The following is a 19,050-nucleotide window of genomic DNA, read 5'->3' as shown; positions in this document are numbered from 1 at the left end:
CGATAGTGAAAGACCACGTTTCGGAGCCGTAAGTCATCACTGCCCAAGTAGCATTGCAAGCTGTATATAAGCTGTATTAAAGTTTATTTGTATACTATAAGCTGTACAGTTAGGCTGTACAAAGGCTGTATAAGCGCTTATACAGCCCTTATAAGTAAAAAAAGGGCCCAAATTATACAGCCTTTGGCGTTATTAGAGCTGTAGAGTAGCTGTATAAGCAATACATAAGCTGCATAATAGCTGCATTACAGCTATATTTCGGTGTAACAGGAAACCTTAACACTACAGATAATCTCTTATAAGTACGATATAAGAATATAAGTTTTAAATGAGTTATAAGAAAGAATTACAAGAGAATAATAATAATTTAAGAAACTAAAATGTCTTTAATCTTGTTAATTCGTAATATAGTAATGGCGACAATAAAGTGTTATAGTGGATGGTAAAAGTAAAAGTAAATATTATACAGGACTTGAATGGAATATTAAATTATTGGTAAGTGCCGATTATTATTTATTGTGAACCTGTGTATCTTTTCTGGCAAAATATTTACGCGCCTGCAAAATAACAAAGAGAAACCATAAGGAAAATATCAAAAATCGGTAAAGTTACTGTTTGTTTTTAAGGTTAGAGTATCAAAAATATTTATAAATATTAATTCTAAGGCTAAACAATTTATTTTAGCTGGTAATCATAACACGGCGTTAGTCTGCTAAATATTTGCAAGTATTTCTTTAATTATATTTACAAATACGTTTTTTTTTTATTGTAAAATGGCGACAATTTTTAAACAGCCTACAGGATAGTTGGAGAGCATTATAATCTTAGTAGCTGTGCTGTGTAATAAATGGAGTGTCTTTTACAGCTTTTGTAATTAAAACAGCTTTATAATAGAATATTTGTATTCGTTTGGCTGTATTTCGGTTCTCCGTACATAAGTTATAATTCTCTTTAGAGATCCGTATAACAAATAAAAAACCTGTACTGTAACTGTCATATATTCCTTTAGTGTTATAATACACTTATTTTCAGAAATTATTACACTACTATACTTATACGAGTGTAAAATTACGCCAAAAGATTGTTATAAGCGACTCTATCAGTAATACAGAAAAAAGCTGTACTATAGCTGCCATTTATTCATTTGGTTTTATAATACCCTTACAGACAGAAGTTATACAACTACTATTCTTATAGGAGAGTAAGATTACGCCATAAGAAATAGCTTTAAAACGGGGTTGACAGATACATTTGTACAGCTACAAGTGCCAAGTGATACTACAATACAGCCTGTATACAGCTTTTACGATAAAATTAGCTTGTAGTGTTTCACAACACTTAATGTTTTAAAACGGAGTTGACAGATACTTATGTACAGCTAAAAGTGCCAAGTGTTACTACAATACAGCCTGTATACAGCTTTTACGATAGAATTAGCTTGTAATCTCTCACAACACTTTTAGTTTTATAGTAGATTTTTTATATTCTGATAAAGCACCCCATGCTTCCGCAGAATCCTTTATAATGATTTTATACAGCTTGAGCTGTATAATGTCTGTAAAGTACCTTTTATACAGCTTAAATCTTTTCTGACACTCTTATACGTCCCTTAAATCACTCTAAGTTCTTAATTGGCTGCTATATTGATGTTGCCGACACTTCCATGCTACTTGGGTGGTAACACACATTGATTAAAGACTTTCGTCTTGAGGCACTGAGGTATGTCGGACGAAAAGACATTACGTAGTTTCCCGAACGCTGCCCAACCAAGTTGGATTCGGCGGTTGACCTCCTTCTCGAAGCTTGTAGACCTTATTAACCTTAAATACGGTGTTTAAAACGTCAAACTCGCATTCAAAAACTCGCTTCGGTCGCAGCCGGACGCCCCAACTCGTTTCCAGTTTTATATTTCTAATCGCTTCTCGCTCATCGTTCTTGGTGAAACCAATGCCAGTATATTGAACCTAAAAAATAATATATTATATTTACATTTATAACACGAGGTACGATAAATATACCAATTATTTTACACTACTGAAAACTGCAACTAAAACGTTCGATATGTTTCGGAAATGTTTGGGCACAGTCATTTGTAAGGTCAAATATCCTCCCATCACCCATCTAATTAAATAAAATGTTCCGTAGGTTGTATGTATAACTATATACAGGATACAGGTGTATAAAGACGGGCCAATAACACCTGCTTTGTAGGTATCTTAGTTCAGTCATTATAGATTTTGACCTGTGAATAATCAGTTCTTGGATTTTTTTTCGTAGGTCCCTCGGGGGGGTCAAGGGAGTATAAATTCAAAAAGTAGACTGAATCAGGCTTCTGTGTATATTCAAAAAACGGTTTTTCTTGAATAACTCGGGCATTTTTGATTTTACAGTAAAACCGTGAGGACAAAAATTGTAGGAAATTTGATTCTCTACAAGTTTGGTCCTCACAATTTTTCTTCTAGGATCGAGATTTTGGAAATTAAATTTTAAAAAAAGCGACAAGTTCCTAAACCTACGTATAATGAACACCAACTACGCCGGTATCGTCTTGGGTTGTCCCATTCGTTTTTCGTCAAGTTCTTAAATTAGTCCTATTCTGCTTTCGTCACCCATTCTACATTCGTCACAATCGTCGGTGGCTTTCAATGTAGAATGCGTGACGAAAGCAAAATAGGACTAATTTAAGAACTTGGCGAAAAACGAATAGGACGACCCAAGACGATACCACTACGCCATATTGGTTAGTACCATGCAACCCCGCGACCCGCCCCGGCTTCGCACGGGTTACACAAAACCTTAACAGATTATACACCTAAATCTTCCTCAAGAATCACTCTGTTGATAGATGAAAACCGCATGAAAATCCGATCTGTAGTTTTTGGGTCTATCGCGAACATACATACACACAAACAGCGCGGCGGGGGACTTGGTTTTATAAGGTGGACCCATACAACCATTTCCAGTCGCCGTTACGACGCGGTGTAGACACATCTTGTGTCGACACCGTCTGTTTCGGTCACAATTCCAGTCGCAGAGTCGTCGCCGTGTCGACACAGTTACCAGAAATGGGGAAGGGTCGACACATGACACAAAGTGACATAAAGTGTGGTCGCCGTGTGCACACATTGTTTCGGGTTTGCGACTACTTTATGCCAAAATCATTCGTTCATTCGTTCATTTTGTTCCTGTCAAATGGAAACTGTCAGATGGAAAAATAGTTAAATAAAAATAAGTGACATTAATACGCCATCTCTAAAACGGATTACAAGACGTAATTATATATTGTTTGCATTTATATTACAATAGGACTTAAATTATTAAGGGGAATTAAACTGCTCGAGTGATTTGATAAACTAAGTGTAATATAATCAACGCGCCACCACATTGTTTTAGTTTAGCCGGAAATGAAATTATTTACTTCTCAGTGCTTGTGTTCATAAATATATTATTTGATGCATTTTTAGTACTTCGATGCGTATACTATACTTAAATAACAGAAATAACGCTTTACATACTACGAAACTTGTTAAATATGATGTATAAATATGGTTTAAGGCTGAGAAATATTGCAGTCACAAAGTAGTCGCAAATGTTTCGACTTTGTGTCGACTCTGTGTAGACACATGACACGCGCTGTCAAAAGTAATAACAAAGTTACTGGATTTGCAAAATGGCTCCTTGTGTTCATTTGTTTTCAGATATTCTCAAAGTGTAAAAATGACGTGGTCAGAGATGGGACTTAATAGATTAACTGTTTATTCGACTAATTAATGGAATAAAAAAAGTTAATCCTCAAATTTTAATCACGATTAGTTTAGTCGACCTAACATATATTGAAATTGAATTAATCTGAACATTAATCGAATAAATTATCGATTAAATCTCGGTTGGAAGTTGACAGGGGGCCGTTTTTGTACGTAAAAATAATAGAAATGTCTTGCATGCAGATGGTAGCCAAACACTTTGTCATAAAAGTCGAGATGGGTGTGGATTTATAGGTTTTAGGGAGTGCCGATTTCGAAAATGATGACCATTTTGGAATCCAAAATGGCGGCCATGCACTGTGTCATAAAAGTCGTCATGGATGTCGTTTTATGGGTTTTAGGGGGCCCCGATTTAGAAAATGATGACCATTCTGAAATCCAAAATGGCGGCCATGCACTATGTCATAAAAGTCGTCATGGGTGTCGTTTTATAGGTTTTGGGGGGCGCAGATTTTTTTTTTTTTTTATTATGCATGGGTTTACTCATGGCCACAGACTAGCCGAGGCGTAGACGTGGCCTACGATGGAGCGAGCTCGCCCAGAAGGTGCCTGTTCACTCTTGATTTGAAGGTTGCCGGGTTATAAGATTTCGAAAACGATAACCATTTTCGATACGATAACCATGTAATGATGGCAGCTGTGTTCCGGAGATCAAAAGGCGCATAGGAATGGCTAAAGATGCCATGACGCGGCTTCAGAAAATATGGCGTAATCGGGCAATATCCAGAAACACTAAAATAAGACTTGTACGAGCCCTGGTATTTCCAATATTTATGTATGGAGCCGAAACGTGGACAATCAAAAGCAGAGAGAAACAACGGATCGATGCCTTTGAGATGTGGTGTTGGAGGCGTATGTTGAGAATACCATGGACAGCTAAGCGCACGAATCACTCCATACTGTTGGAACTCGACGTGAAAGTGCGATTGTCCACAATCTGTGAACAACGCTTCCTAAGTTACTTTGGCCATATAATGAGAAGGGGAGACGAAAGTTTGGAAAGGTTAATCGTTGTTGGTAATACTGATGGCAAAAGGTCACGGGGCCGTTCACCAGCACGATGGACTGACCAACTCAAAGGCGAGGAACCATCTCAGAAATTCTATGACGTGGTGAGGAAAGCGATGGACCGGAATCGATGGCGAGAGTGTGTTCGTGCCCGAACAAAACCCACCAACCACGATCATCAGTCATGATGGATGCGACCAAGAAGAAGAAGAACCATTTTCGATTCCAAAATGGCGGCCATGCACTATGTCATAAAAGTTGTCATGGATGTCGTTTTATAGGTTTTGGGGGGCGCAGATTTAGAAAATGATGACCATTTTGGATTCCAAAATGGTGGCCATGCACTATGTCATAAAAGTCGTCATGGGTGTCGTTTTATAGGTTTTAGGGGGCGCAGATTTCGAAAACGATGACCATTTTGGGTTCCAAAATGGCGGCCATGCACTATGTTATAAAAGTCGTCATGGATGTCGTTTTATAGGTTTTAGGGGGCCCCGCTTTCGAAAATGATGACCATTTTGGAATCCAGAATGGCGGCCATGCACTATGTCATGAAAGTCGTCATGGGTGTCGTTTTATAGGTTTTGGGGGGCGCAGATTTCGAAAACGATAACCATTTTCGATTCCAAAATGGCGGCCATGCACTATGTCATAAAAGTCGTCATGGATGTCGTTTTATAGGTTTTAGGGGGCCCCGATTTAGAAAATGATGACCATTTTGAAATCCAAAATGGCGGCCATGCACTATGTCATAAAAGTCGTCATGGGTGTCGTTTTATAGGTTTTAGGGGGCGCAGATTTCGAAAACGATGACCATTTTGGATTCCAAGATGGCGGCCATGCACTATGTCATAAAAGTCGTCATGGATGTCGTTTTATAGGTTTTAGGGGACGAAGATTTCGAAAATGATGGCCATTTTGGAATCCAAAATGCCGGCCACGCACTATGTCATAAAAGTTGTCATGGGTGTCGTTTTATAGGTTTTAGGGGGCCCTGATTTCGAAAATGATGACCATTTTGGAATCCAAAATGGCGGCCATGCAGTATGTCATTAAAGTCGTCATGGCTGTCGTTTTATAGGTTTTAGGGAGCGCAGATTTCGAAAATAATAACTATTTTGGAATCCAAGATGGCGGCCATGCACTTTGTTTAAAGTCGACATGGATGTCGTTTTGTTGGTCATGGTCATCATTTTCGAAATCTGCTCTTCCTAACACCTATAAATCAACATCTATGACGGCTTATATGACAAAGTGCACGGCAGACATCTTGGAATCCAAAATGGTCATCATTTTCGAATTCTGCACTCCCTAAAACCTATAAAACGATATCCATGACGACTTTTATGACAAAGTGCACGGCACACATCTTGGATTCCAAACTGGTCATCATTTTCGAAATCGGCACTTCCTAAAACCTATAAAACGATATTCATGACGACTTTTATGACAAAATACGTAGCGGCCATCTTGGATTATAAAATGATCATCGTTTTCGAATTCTGCACTCCCTAAAACCTATAAATCGACATCCGTGACGACGCAAGTTATCTTTATTTTCAGATCTAACAAATTACTACAGAATACAAAGGACAAAAAAAGAAGCGAGGAGGTAATGAAACAAGCAAAAATACAGATGATTCCTCGACGCAATAGGATGCTTCTTAAATTGTGTCCAGATTTTTTTGTCATAAAAGTTTTAATTTTTCACGTATTACTCTCACAAGTTCCGTGACATTTCGACCTTGTAATTTTTTAAGTAAATGTTTTTGTTTATCTGTGAGGATCTCACTAGAATAATATAATCAAGGTATGTTTATATTTGATGATTGAAATAGTAACGCAAAAAAAAAAAATATTTGTGTCTTATATTCCTGCCGAAGACTTTTATTTTTCCTTTTCCTTCTACAAAAGTTTGGTCAAGTAATAAGAATTTAGGGCTCTCAATTTTATTTTGACTTCTACAACAGTAAAGCTACGAGGCCATGTTTGGTATCGTTTTCGTATAAATTCGCAGTACCAAATTTAGTTATGGTATCACATTGACACCATTCCAAAGTAAAAACATATAAACTTACTTTCTTTTAAACTCCTCTTCACGCTTAAACTGCTGAACAGTTTTAATTTAAATTTAGTACACATATATTTTGAGTCCCGAGACAGGACATAATAAGTTATCTCAAAAATCATCCTTCAAAGGTGTGAAATGAGGTGTAGGGGGGAATTCAGAATTGACTTCTTGAAGTTAATACTGTTTAAGTTTAGGTTTGAAGTCATGTTTTTTTTATCATTTTTAACTAAATCAAAGATGTAGACCATCCCAAATTTAATATAAATCGGTTCAGCGGTTATTGATTTCCCGTACAAATTTCCACGCCACTTTTCACACCTTCAAAAGATGATTTTGGTTATAAGATCTATCCTATGTCCTGTTCCGGGACGCAAACTATTTATATACCAAATTTCAACGAAATCGGTTCAGCGGTTAAGCGTCAAGAGGAGTTAAAAAAAAACCGACCAAGTGCGAGTCGGACTCGCGTATTAAGGGTTCCGTACATTAAGTCCGACTCGCGCTTGACTGCACATTTCTAATAGGTTTTCCTGACATCTATAGGTAAATAACTATTTTGTGTATTCAGACAGACAGACATACAGACGCACGAGTGATCCTATAAGGATTCCGTTTTTTGCTTTTGAGGTACGGAACCCTAAAAAGATTTTTTTAATTTTGTGGAATGGTTTCAATGTGATACCTTAAATGGATTCAGCAACCCAGATTTATACGAAAACGATACCATACACGGCCTAGCACCTTCACTGATGTAGATATATCAAGATAAAATTGAGAGCCCTAAATAAACTTTCAAGAGCGGATATCTCAAAAACTATTCAACATATCGAAAAAATTGACCGAATAAACTTGTAACAAATTAAATTAACTTTCATTTTATATAAGTGGCCATGTCGCTAAGATGCATAGTTTCCGAGATATAATCGAAAAACCGGAAAATGGGACATTCAAAGCCCCCTCTCTTCCCCCCGCTCAAGGGCTACGGCCGGGGACTTTTGATATGTTCACCTCCTAACTTGTCCAAACCAAGTTACAGAGTCAAAAATTGTGTTCCGAGCATTTCCCTCTACAACTTTTTTGAGCATTCGTTGGCTGACCTAAGTAGCTTATTGCATTTCTTTAAAAACTTTTCTGTAAAAGGTTGACGGGTGTTGGGTGTTTATATGGTTTTGGTCGATTATTATCATTTGCATCGCCCATGATGACTTACTAGAATTACTTACGAGCACACGAGACACTAATAGTAGTTTGACAAACCTTGGTTTTCAAGAGGTATTTTATATTGACATTTGATGTCACAAATTTGCTGTCAGATTTAGTCGCAAACCGCACGCAAAGTGCACACAAATGTGTCGACACCTTGTTACGGAAAAGTGTACACACGGCGACGACACTTTGTTTCGAAACAATTCTAGACACATTGTGTGGACTCTGTTACGACACATCTGACATTTAGTTACCACTTTGATGATTCTGCGACTGGAATGGTTATATGGGGAGTGATTCTATACTCGCTGTGGTCAGTTCTCTTCCTCCCTCTCTTCCGCCCGGGAGGGTATAAATAATAAATAATTAAAAGCCTAAGCCGAAACACCTATTAAATACTTGTCATGGAGAAGTTAGTTTCTGGTCTTCATGAAAAAGTTCCATTCACCAAATAGCACTGTTTAAATGCAAATGTAAAAATATACTATAAGTACCTATATATAAAATATTTGAAAAGTTTCGTCTATTCTTTCTGGAACCCATCACCAGAAATAGGTCTCGACTAAAATGATGCTTAAAAATAACTTGCAGATTAAACATAACGAAGAAGACATATTGCCAAACGTGAAATACGCGTCGTTAGGGTGTTCCAGCTGGTCTTCATCAGCAGTTCCACTTCATTAAATATCACTCATTTTATTTAATCTGAATGCTTGATCATCATATGATTCAACAACAAATTTAAATGTATTATGTCTGTAAGATTAGACGAGTTAGGAATAAATTCTTACGGAATGATCATTCACAGAGATAGGTAGAAAGATGGACAGACGGACGGATGCACAGACGGATAGACGGACAGACGGACGGACGGACGGACAGATGGACAATAAAGTGATCCTAAAAGTGTCCTGTTTTTTCCTTATGAAGTACGGAAACCTAAAGAATTACTTTCTGCTTATCATAGCGTTCTTTCTTTAGACATACGAGTACTTTATAGTAAGTAATAATCGTATTAACTTTATTCCTCTTCAACTCGATACCTACACCCGTTCCCGAGATAAAGGGCCTTGACTTGACAGACAGACAGACGGACGGATAGACAGACAGACGGACAGACGGATAGACGGACGGATAACGAATTGATCCTTAAAGGGTCCCGTTTTTTCCTTTTGAGGTACGGGACCTAAAAAAATAACTTGTACTGATCATAGCGATCTTTGTTTGGACATATCGTATAGTAATACTCGTATTTACTTTACACCTCTTATTACATATTTCGGTCCCTTTTACATATTACTTACATAGGTGAAAGAAAAACTATTAAGTTAAGTATGTATACCTATATATATACTAATATTATTTCTAGTACCAAAAAATCTACTTACTAACATACCTACACGTAATTTAAAAAAACCGGCCAAGTGCGAGTCGGACTCGCGTTTCTAGGGTTCCGTACATAAGTCCGACTCACGCTTGACTGCACATTTCTAATAGGTTTTCCTGTCATCTACAAGTGAAGATTTTATGTATTTATATTTTGTGTATTTTTTGTATTTCAAAATTTTAGACTTAGTAGTTTCGGAGATAAAGTAACTTTTAGGCTATTTTCTTAAATAACTTCGAATAAATGTATTTTAAAATTATTAAAAAATAATTTGGCCAAGTCCGAGATAGCTCGAGGCATTTAGTGTTCCGTACGGCTACCATCAGTTTGGCATTGACATAAACGATATCGTGAACGTAATTTACTTCCTATAGGTATATCTCTTTCGCACTAATATGTCAGTACGAGCGAGATGCATAGAAAGTAAATTACGTTCACGCCCACGGTAGCGTTTATGTCAATGCCAAACTGATGGTAGCCGTACCGCTCGCATCGTTACATTTTACAGAGGTTGTTTGCCTGTTTTTAGGATACCGTATTCAACTACACACACAGAACAATAGTACAAAGTGTCTAAGTGCGAAGGCCGAAGGCCGAGCTTTAGCAAAATGTAATCGCTTTAGCACAGAGCAATAGTACAAGTGTCTAAATGTGAAGGCCAAAGGCCGACCTCCGCGTAGCCCGAAGGCCCGAAGCGTCCAGGATGTCAGTGCTTTAACACAGAAAAATAGTACAAGTGTCTAAATGCGAAAGCCGAAGGCCGAGCTCCGCGTGGGGCCGAAGGCCCGAAGCGTCCAGGATGTTAGTACTTAAACACAGAACAATAGTATAAGTATCTAAATGCGAAGGCCGAAGGCCGAGCTCCGCGTAGGGCCGAAGGCCCGAAGCGTCCAGGCTGTCAGTTCTGTGTTTAACCACTGACATCCTGCAGGCGTCGGGCCTTCGGCCCTACGCGGAGCTCGGCCTCCGGCCTTCGCATTTAGACACTTGTATTAATTACCTGTGTTTAGAACTGACCTCCTGGATGCTTCGGGCTTTCGGCCCAATGCGACTTCAGCCTTTGGATCTTGCGACTTAGACACTTGTACTTAAAAATACTTGGAAAAGTTACGGGAGGCGCGCGTCTGTCGGACGCTTCGGATCTTCGAATCGCTCCTTCGGCCTTTGCATTTAGTTAGATTCTTGTACTATTGCTTTGTGTTTGAATACCGAAGTCGAGCATCTCGCGAATGCTTGATGTATTATAATAATTTAGAGTAAGGCCAAGCGCGCACCACTTTTTTTTGTCCTGCGATAATTTTGTCGCAGAAATGCAACGTATGTGTTTATATGTTAGTGCGCGCATATGAGACAAAAAATCGCAGCGATTTTTAAATTATGATTTGTCACATTTTTCCGCGATTGTTCGCGACGCGATTGTCGCAAAGTGAATTGCAGCATGCGGAGTTGTATGGCCCCGCGCGCACTATGATAATAAAATCGCACCCCGGCCGGACCTCAGTCGGCATTTCGCTCTCCAAACCCCAACATCTCGGCACCTGCATCTCCAATGGAGTCTCAAAATGAGACGCTAGATGTTGACCATTTAATTATGGAAATAGACGGGGATCACCTTTGTGTTATAAATGCTCAAAGTCATACAGCAATCGCATATTAAAGACACGTTTCATGACAAGCGACTGGTCGACTTTTTCATTTTCATCGTAGTGCGCGCAGTGAATTTTCTGCGATATATTACAGCGCGATTCTAAAATCGTGTCGCAAAAATTAATATCGTGGTGCGCGCTTGGCCTATAATACCTTAAAATGTATACTCCTTCAATTTGAATTTAGAACTCATTATTATTTTTTATTTGATTTTGTTTCTAGTTCTATGCCATATATATAGACTTTAATATTATTTAGAACTGCTAAAAAACAAGATCGGCTTACTTTAAATATTTCGTCAATTTTACCTTTGTTTCTAAAAACTGTGATATTTAACTGTCATATACTATTAATGTCTTCCAAAATTATTTTCTCGTAACAGGACTGAGGGGCTACCGCGTAAACCGAAATTCGCAATTTGCGGGGATCTTTCTCTTTTACTCCAATGAAGGCGTAATTAGAGTGACAGAGAAAAATGCTCGCAATTTGCGAACCTCTATTTCGCGGTTATAGCCCTGAATCTTGTTGCTCACCGATCCGTTCAAAAATATACATAAGTACTGAATATAATTAATAGATATTATAATTATACAATTAATACAGAAATGTAATGGTACTTAATGAAAAGGAATATTGTGTATATTGTTTCGACGAATCAGATACTCTCAATAAAATGTATACATGAGGCCAAAGCTGTTCATAAATATTAAATGACTTTATTATCTCTATACGCCTTACTAACTCTATGTGTCCTATTGTGGAAAAAAAAAACACAACGACAGTCAAGAACGGAATTCTTAATTTGAATTTTTTATATTTTTCAGATGCCTAGTCCATTGCTTGGAAAGCCCGTTCGAAATTGAAACTTATTTGCAATATAATAAGGTCGTATTTTGTAGATCTCTCTCATACTTATAGTAGGCTATTGAGATAAAATTAAATATCCCACAAAAATAAGCAAGCAGAATTAAACTTTGTGTCAAAGACATAAGTCATAAATTTCAATGTCTAAGTTTTAACTAAGGATGTTTCTCGCCTAATATGAATTGACCAGTGTAAGCATCAGTTAGCTAGCCCTAAGCAACCAAAGGTCAAGCTGCAGTTGAAAAACTAATAAAGATAAAGTTAAGCTGATAATTTTCCCGCCGTCTCCATGCTTCTTTAAGTTGGGTATTGACTGGTCAGCTGCCTGTTAGCTATAGTTTTCGCGAAAATCGCCAGGACAGAGGTGAAATTTTTTGTATGAAAACTTGCAACTTTAAATGCACTTTTTGACGAAACTATTGCAGTCTAAAATGAAGTCAAAATCAGTCCATCGACTCCATTTTTTGCAAGCTTTCTAATGGTACCCCACACGATTCTTACAAATGAAAAAAGTTTCAGCCTACCCCTCTCAACCCCCTAAATTTCCCCCTTTAATAAGAAATAAGCAGTTTTGACTTATTCACAATATGAGTGGTGGTAATTGCTATAACTGTTCCAAATTTTAGGTATCTATGTCAAACGGTCTCTGAGAAAAACGTATTTAACTGATTTGCAAGACCGAAGTGATCCCATAAGTGTTCCGTAAACAAAGTTTTGTACGGAACACTAAAAACTACTACTAATTTACATATGTGTACCAAATTTCAACTTAATTGGTCCAGTAGTTTTGGAGCAAATAGGCTGTGACAGACGGACAGACAGACGGACAGACAGACGCACGAGTGATCCTATAAGGGCTCCGTTTTTTTTCTTTTTGACGTACGGAACGCTAAAAACAAACCTCCTATGAGTAGATCCACTTCACTAAATGTCACTTTTTTTGAACGTAAATACTTGCTTTATTGATGAAAACACAAAAATCGCTATATGTATGCCTACTTATAAGATTCGAGGAGTTCGGATGGACCCATCATCAGAACTGGGATTTGATAAAAACGGGATACCTATACTTTAAAAAAAAATCCAAATCGGTTCACCACCGCCAACCGGTTGAAATTCTAACCTACGAGTGAGTAGTGGCTTACAAAATTAAAAATACCTACTTTCCAAATTTCATTATAATATAGTTTTTGAGTAAAATTGCTGTGGCATATGGACGGATAGACGGACAATTCTACCTTAGTGTACTTATGAGCTTAATCACAGAATAAATAATAGTACTAAGTACAGAAGACTCACTCTCTAACAAAACGCGTCTGTTACGATCAGCACAGATATGGCCGCTAGGTGGCGACAGCGCCACGCGCGGCTTATGGCAAACCCCAAAATTGGAGCCGAACGGACGTACTTTTAGCTACCTGTAGCAAAGCAACGAAATCGCGGAGTGAGACACGTCAGTTAATATTTACTTACTTCTTTTTTTTACTTTGAGACATTCTTAGCGGTAAACGTATTCGCTATGGCCGAAAACAGTTTATAGATGATTATCTTATATCGATGCTTTAAATTATTGTTGCTTTCCCACAGCCATCGTAAATTTATTATCTTTTAAACTTTCGTTTTTCATGCGTTCCTGAAACCATAAAGTAACTATAATCTGTGCTGAAACTGAACAAATCTGTACACATGAACACTGAAGAACGTGAGATTGATGGAAGAAAATAATGCCAAAACCTGAAAGCTGAAATCTAAATTTGAAGAATGTAGCAGAATGCATTGAGCACTGTCAGTTTTTTGATATTCCATATTCCATAATATCAATATCCAGAGAGGAAAATTGCGACTACGTTTGTATGGAGAACCGGACATCCCCTTGCCTCTTAATAATATGCTTCGGCACATGATTACACATATTTATATGTAGGTACGTGCATTGTATTTCCATATCTTACAAGCAGAGAGCCAGACGGTGCTTGCTGGATATTGGTTTCTGAAATCTTCGACTAAGTCTTGGGTCATATGAAAATAAAGCTCTTTACATAACATTGTATAATATTTTCCTTTTTCATAATTTTTTTATATAATATGCATTTTTTTCTTGGATATAAATTTCTTGACTTCGATTGACGTGTTTATTATTTTCGTTACTATGACAGCGTGAACATTGAAAAAAAAAATATAACGTGAAGGTTGAGTCCGCAGGTGAAGGTACAGTGACATTTATAGTTGATCAAGCAGATTTTGTCAGTAGAAAAAGGCGGCAAATTTGAAAAATGTACGCGCGAAGGGATATCGACTCATAGAAAATTTGAATTTCGCGCCTTTTATAACTGAAAGGATTTGCTTGACCATCTATATAACTCACACAAGCAAGAACCACCAACGACGATTTAAATTAATATGATAAGCATTTAAATAGCAACTTTTTGGCGTTTATCGTCCGTACTTCTATTCGTCTTTTGGGAAAAATTACCACAAACAAAGGGCCTACGGTGAAACACGAAATTCCAAATTCGTTAACTGCCACTCTATCACTCTTGCATATCCGAGCGATAGAGTGGCAGATAAAGAAATATCGCTTTTCGGGTTTCGCGGCAGGCTGTAAACAAACCGCCTTGATCCATCAATGTTATATAAGTAGTTGGTCAAACCAATTTGTCAGTCAGTAAGAACCGGGAAATCTATAGTCGTCCTTTTCTTTTGGGTGCTAGTACTAGTGTAAAGTGTAAGACAAAGATTGTATGATTGTCTCTGTCTATGATTGAAAGGAGACAACCTTTGAAAAAACTATATTTATTCGAAACATCTGTGAAAACTTGATTACTTATGCATGCAAATTTTCAGCTTAATTGAACACCCGGGAAGTGGGTATTTAGATTTGATTGATACAAACAAACAACGGGGCAGGTGAAAGTGAAACTACATAAAAGCTTGTAAAAATGTGGCTTCTGGAATTTCCAAGTTCTATTGGAATTTCAGATGAAAACGTCCTTATTGCATTTGAAGCATAAAGACGTACCCTTATTATTTTATGGAAAGCCACAAATAACAACCAATTCGAGGCTACTATTATTAAGATGGCAAAATACGAGTAGGTCAAAGTAACTCGTAAGCCTCGTAACACAAAATAAGTTTCACAGAACAAAATTATTTACATATTCTAATAAAAGGACTGAAGTGTAGTGCTGCGAAGAAACGGTATTTTAATGACATAATTTTATTATGGATACCTATACATGGTAGAAGAAGACAAGTAGGCATGGAATCCTCCATTTTGCGTGGTCTGACGCATCTGGCCGGGCTTTCCCGATTTTCTGTCGATGTCTGTGAAGACCTTTCGTCACAAAATACCTAAAATAATAAGTTTTAAATTAATCAAAAACTCTCCAGTTTGCTATTCATTCAAACTGAAAACATCCAAATTTCTAAGTCGTTATACGACCGGTGTCTTATATGCCACTGAAAATTCAACATCAATAACAACTAATTAGGCATAGCGTGCAATGTAGAGAATGGCACAGGCACTTAGTTCTTACGAATTTTACCTAAATTTATTAATCAAAGGAGCTGATGTAAAAGTGAGTTGGGAAAGTTGGCAGCTAGTCGCCGAAGGTCCGGTTTTCCAGAGTTTAGCCCCTAATCAAGTAATCATGCACCTCACATACCCTGGCTCATGGCTTAGGGCTTTTAACAACACAATAAATGCTTATTTTGCCGCTTTCTCCACTATCTCTCCCTGCCATCTAACCCAGAGGGGAAAAATATATACCTTATTGTGGCTACTCCATCTTCCTCATGATAATTATTTTACTTCACAGAAAAGCAATTGGTTAAGATAGTTACAACAAAGTCATTGTTAATAGCCGGGGTTAGGACCCACGACCATTGGTTTAAAAATTATACTTTTTACCTATATGATTTGTAAGTATGTTTATAATAAATCAGTTTTCTTTTTGCCATTTTGAAGTAGTATTGTATCGCTTTATATTATTATTTGTCAATTATTTTTTTAATCATAGACAATTGTCACATGTTCGTTTCATGATAGATCTACACCCACGCAACTGCATGTCATGTTCTTGCGGTTTACTTTTATAACGCCAAGATCGAAATTTGACTGCTAACTCCATCTTGCGTCCAGTAGAAGAATCAAAGTATTGTAGAAAAATGAGCATGCAGTTTACTCTATGCCGTAGGATCCCCTTTTGAATGTCATAAATCCAAATATGGCAGCCATACCCATCGACAAAAAAGTCTAGTTTCATTGACAGTTACGATCACAAGTTGTCAAATGTAACAACTTGCGATACATTGTGATCCTAACTAGAGCTGGGACACGTTGGCAAAATGCGTACCAAAAGTACGTTTCTATGAAAATACCAGTTTTACGTGTACCACCCCAAATAGGCAATTTACGTGTTTACCGTACTTAAGCGACTTACAAATAAGGGTTATTTATGCAAATATTGACTTTTCATTAGTCTGATCTGACGTATCGTGACGTTTTGAGCCAAGGCCATTAATCAAATGACATATTAACAATGTAAAAATTATTTCCATTATTTTTTGATCCAACAGACACCCAGACGACTGTCTGTTAACAAAAAATATTTTACTTAAAGTAAAAATAAGAATGGAGGTACGAGGTGTTGGCAACTTCATATTTGTTATATTTCGAAAAATAGAGTCCGTGCTTTTAAATACTCGACAAACAAAACGTCGTCCATTAGGAAAAACCTGTCCCAAAAACTATTTCAGTACAACACCCCCACCTCTAGTGTGGATAGAGTTCACTGACAGGTGGTGATTGTACGCGATTCCACAAGTCATGATTTATCCGCATCAACTGGATATCCTCATGATACGTCAAATGTCCGTTCTCGAATACACCCCCTGGGCAAAGGCCTCCCCTCCCCTCTCCCTTTTCAATCCTCCCTATGGTGAGCAAGATCTCGCCAATCCCGCTGAAATGCATCCAAGTCGTCCCGCCATCTCTCATCTCGGCATGTCAGCTAGTGTAGGTACCTATATAATACCTTTGGAAATATTTTTCTCTACAAAAATACTCGACAAAAGTAATCTAGTACGTACGTATCTATGTGTACAAAAGACTACTATAATCCCTTCCGTTAAGTCTGTGGTAACTAACATACATAAAAAAATACACAATTGAATACTAGAACACATAATGACTTCGATGCGTTACGCAACCCCGCGGTGTCAGGAGGCCGACCGTGGAACCGCCGGAACTTGACACCCTTCAACATCTTTTTCTTGGTGAAGGTCGCGGAGTATATACCTATCGCATCTCTATTAATAAAGTCTTCAGTACTAAACTTTCAATAGTTTCGAAACCTTGCAAGTTAAATAATTACCTACATTAAGACCCAGTTCCCGAATTAAGGATGACTCACGTTAGACAGGGTCATGTCCGGGCCGGAGCTTCCAGCGCTTACTTTTCTACATGACAGGCGATCACGTGATACTTTCCATAGATACTCCGGCTCGGAGACGGCCCGGTCTAACGTGAGCCATCCTTTAATTTCTTTTCTGCGAAATTGTATCAGAAATTGCGATAAAAACATGGAAATATTGATCCTAGCGTATCCGGCGCGCCGGCCGGCTCTACCATCTAAGGCTGGTATTCCACCTGTCCAATTTCTTGGTCCAATGTGCGTCTCACATTTTGCTTAATGAGAGAGTGAGATGCAATGACATTGAACCAAGAAATGGACAGGTGGCCCAGGTGGGAAACCTAAGCTATCAAAGGTCAAAAAACTGTCCCCCAATTTGAAAATAGTCCAACTTACAATCACTCATGTATCCAGCCGGGCTCCCCGAGTCATACTCGTAAGCGACACACGCACACATCCAAATCACCACTAAAAAAAGTCGGGCCTCCATCACAGAAAAAATAAAACTTGCACCAGCGACTGATCGCAGCCCAATTCATCTCGCGAGTGGCGAACTTCACGGAGTTTCCTTCGCGAAGGTCGGCCGTTTGATGAACGAAACGCACTGCAAATATCTAAAATGCATGGGCGATTCTGTTGGTGAGTTTTCCTGACCTCGATTTGATATGCGCCAAGTCATACTTGCTCACGGAAAGCAGCTCTACGGGAGGAATGGCGACGTGTCGTTAAACAAGTCGCTCAAAAGTCTACATAATTGCCACGACCACTCTGTCACGGGGTGCGTATCGATGGCTATAAATATTTTTATTATAATATCAGTTGCAATAACGCTTATTTAGTATAATTATTAAATGATATAATAACACTTAATATATTTTCATATGATATAAATTATCATTTTGTATAAAGATTAATTGATCTAATAACATTTAGTATAACATTCTTCAACTATAATGCATATTTTCTATACTATGATATAAAGTTATTTCATCTAAAGTAGAATTGTTGATATAATGTATTAGATATATAATTCCACATTTACTATTATTCACTACAAAAAAACGACTATTTCTACATATATAACGAACTGCTATTTATAACTAAGGTAGGTAACGTTAAGAACTGCGACCCCTACACAAAACCAACCGCTACCAGAATACTAGGTTAGGTTAGGTTAAGAACTGCGACCCCTACACTAAACGAACCGCTACCAGAAAAGTAGGTTAGGTTAGGTTAGAATTGCGTCCATTACACAAAACAAACCACTACCTAATCTGCGTTAAACATTTACATATGTCGTCATAAAAATACCTTTACTATAATATTATACCGAATAATGCTTATATAATAATACTTGTATAATAAATGAGCATTATATCACATGATCGTTATAATAAATGAGTGTTATATCAAAAGATAATTATACAAAATGATATGAAACATTTTAATAATATACCAAATCGGGGGGCACGGCAGTGCCCCCGCCAAGTCGAGCGCGAAGCAAACACTGCCGTACCATCCTTTACTGGAACCATTTCGCCGCATTTTCAGGCCCCTATTTGAGAACCTTTGGATAAGACCAGAACGCAGAAATTTTAGTCATCCAGTAAGCTATAATCACATACTTAAAATCCAAAATTTCAAGTCTGTAGGTCATTTAGTTTCGAAGTTAAGCGAAAGCAAAGTTTC

At 37.8% G+C, this 19,050-nt stretch overlaps 1 protein-coding gene across 1 annotated transcript in view; it reads right to left on the bottom strand.

Moving 5' to 3' along the window:
• The window catches only part of LOC134666800 (lipase member H-B-like), a 30,160-nt gene extending 12,244 nt beyond the window's left edge, over positions 1 to 17,916 (bottom strand). Inside the window, exon 1 of the mRNA XM_063524098.1 lies at positions 17,758 to 17,916. Coding sequence (XP_063380168.1) covers positions 17,758 to 17,851 — 94 coding nt within the window. The 5' untranslated portion in view covers positions 17,852 to 17,916. The remainder of the gene's footprint in view (positions 1 to 17,757) is intronic.
• Positions 17,917 to 19,050: the final 1,134 nt, after the last annotated feature.

This window comes from Cydia fagiglandana, chromosome 8, assembly GCF_963556715.1.
Source record: "Cydia fagiglandana chromosome 8, ilCydFagi1.1, whole genome shotgun sequence".
Taxonomy (NCBI): domain Eukaryota; kingdom Metazoa; phylum Arthropoda; class Insecta; order Lepidoptera; family Tortricidae; genus Cydia; species Cydia fagiglandana.
Note: the sequence above shows the minus strand (reverse complement) of the source record. Positions and strands in the feature narration are given on the sequence as shown.